At 55.0% G+C, this 2,361-nt stretch overlaps 1 protein-coding gene across 1 annotated transcript in view; it reads left to right on the forward strand.

The window, feature by feature from the left end:
• Positions 1-2,195: 2,195 nt before the first annotated feature.
• Positions 2,196-2,361, forward strand: part of LOC123099156 (uncharacterized) — a gene marked incomplete in the record, with an annotated part of 4,399 nt that continues 4,233 nt past the window's right edge. Inside the window, 1 exon segment of the mRNA XM_044521321.1 lies at positions 2,196-2,361. Coding sequence (XP_044377256.1) covers positions 2,218-2,361 — 144 coding nt within the window.

A 2,361-nucleotide genomic window follows, 5' to 3' on the forward strand; every position in this document is an offset into this window, starting at 1 on the left:
GTGGCTGCGGGGCTTCGTCCGGCGGGGTACGGACGTGTCCGGCGGCGGCGGGGGAAAATGCTAGGGTTGATCTGCGAATGTATTTTGGGAGGGTTGCATGTATATAGGTAGAGGGAGCTAGGAGAGTCCAAATGAGGTGCGGTTTTCGCCCACACGATCGTGATCGAACGACCTACAGCATGGAAGAGAGTTTGGTGGGTTTTGGGCTGTTTTGAGGGGGGTTTTGCTGCAACACACAGAAGGCCCCGGTTAACCATTGGAGTACCAAACGACCTCCAAATGGAACGAAACTTGACCGGTGGTCTCCCGGTGGTATACTAGGGCCACTTGACAGGCCTCGGTCCATTCCGAGAATGTCTAACACCCGCTCACGAAAGAAAAACAAGAGGGGTGCGCCGGAGGAGGTGGGAGCGCCGGATTGCAAAACGGACAACGGGGAAAATGCTCGGATGCATGAGACGAACACGTATGCAAATGCAATGCACATGATGACATGATATGGAATGCATGACATGGATAAAATGCAAAACGAAAGACAAAACCCGACCACGGAGGGAATATCATAGCACATAGCCGGAAATGGCAAGAGTTGGAGTTACAAATATGGAAAGTTACATCCGGGGTGTTACAACAAGAATCTGCAAACAAGTCAATTTTATTCCAAAATCAGCACCTCACTTTTATTCATACAACAACATCATGTCACTTCATTCATGCAACAACAGCAACACAGAGCAGCATTATGACAAGGATGTAAAAAAAGATGAGAGATAGAGGGGATGACAACCTTGCTGCTGGAGGGGGTGAAAATCAGTGTTTATCCTTGCCTTTTTCGAAGAACATGCGGAGTGCGGAGTACGGCGTGGGCGCCGGCACAGAGAGAGGCGGCAGGACGGCGTCGACCAATAACTCGGACGAGCTAGCGATTAGCCAGCACTATTGTTGTCCGCCGCAGCGTCCGCACCGAGGCCGTACTCGCCAGAGATGAGTCCGATGATCGAGAGAGAGTAACAGATCGCATCGAGACGGGCGGAGCCACTGACACAGGCGAGGGCAAGGGTTGATTCGATGGACTCGACCTCGGTGATGCGGCTGACGGCAGCGTCTATGCATGGGCGGTGCTCGAGTGCTAGGAGCATGGGCGCCGGAGTCGCCGCCTATGCCGGCGCGGCGGGGACGTGGATTGTGAGGGAGGAGGAGGAGGAGAAGTCGGGCCACAGTCGTGGGAGGAAGCGGGCGCGTGGTGGAGGAGGACCGAGATCGAGCTCTGGAGAGATATGGGATTGGGAGGAGCGAGGGGGTTGGGCATTGGGCGTGGGACGTGGGTTCCTGATCGTGGCTTTTTTTCTTTTATTGTGCGTGGGTAGAGGAGGATTCTGAGGAGGACGGGGTGGAGGGAACGAGGCGATCGCGGGATGGAGGGAACGAGGGCATCGCGGGATGGTTTGAGGTCGAACCATCACGACGTTCGATCCTCCTTTAATAGTAGAGATATACCCAACCTTCTTCTACCTTTAACACCAATCTTCCTCCAGCTCTCATCCACCAAACCCTAAAATCTTGAGATCTCCATCCCCATCCATCCAAACACTCCGATTCTTCAGGGATTGGAGGAGATTCATCCGATTTACATTCCTACCAAACCGTTGTGTGCCTCCCCAACTCGCTCATCTTCATCAAGTTGTTACTCTTGAAGCTTGGGCTCCTAGCCGGTTAGAGGTTCCTCCAAAAAAAAATTCTTTGATTGTGGTGTGCTCCGGAGACGTATATAAATGTATGGTGGTCACCTTCAAAACCAACTCAGAGTGATTCGAGACTCATCCGTTGGGGGTGAAGTTCTCGAATTTACTCTTTATCTAGGAGCGTATGGGTTCGCCGGAGGGGGCGAGGAGGGCGAGTTGTGGTGGCCACCTTCAACACCAACCTCGAGTGATTTGAGACTCATCTGTTTATCTCGGCGTCCAACCCAGACGTGCTACTTTGGGTTATAATGAGGACAAAATCTTGAAGATGAGAGCTACTGGAATGTGATAAAAAAGGTCGGAAAATCTTGAAGATGAGAGCCACCAGACACTCTTCATAGTCGGACTCTTCTCGTACCCGACGGATACGCCACGTCGTCCTCCAGGCCCGGCCCCACTTCCCCCCACCCCGTCTCACCGCCGTTGCGCTGCCGTTCCAAAACCCTAGCCCCCACCCCTTCCCCCACCCACCAGAATGGCCGACGCCGCCGCGCTCGCCGCCGCTGTCCTCGGCGCATCCACGCCCCCGGCGGCCGCCGCCGCGGCCTCCGCCGTGCTCGACTACCTGGCCCGCCACGCCCCCGCCGACCACCCGCGCGCCTTCTTCGCCGACGCCTTC

The sequence above is a fragment of the Triticum aestivum genome, chromosome 4D (assembly GCF_018294505.1).
Source record: "Triticum aestivum cultivar Chinese Spring chromosome 4D, IWGSC CS RefSeq v2.1, whole genome shotgun sequence".
NCBI lineage: Eukaryota > Viridiplantae > Streptophyta > Magnoliopsida > Poales > Poaceae > Triticum > Triticum aestivum.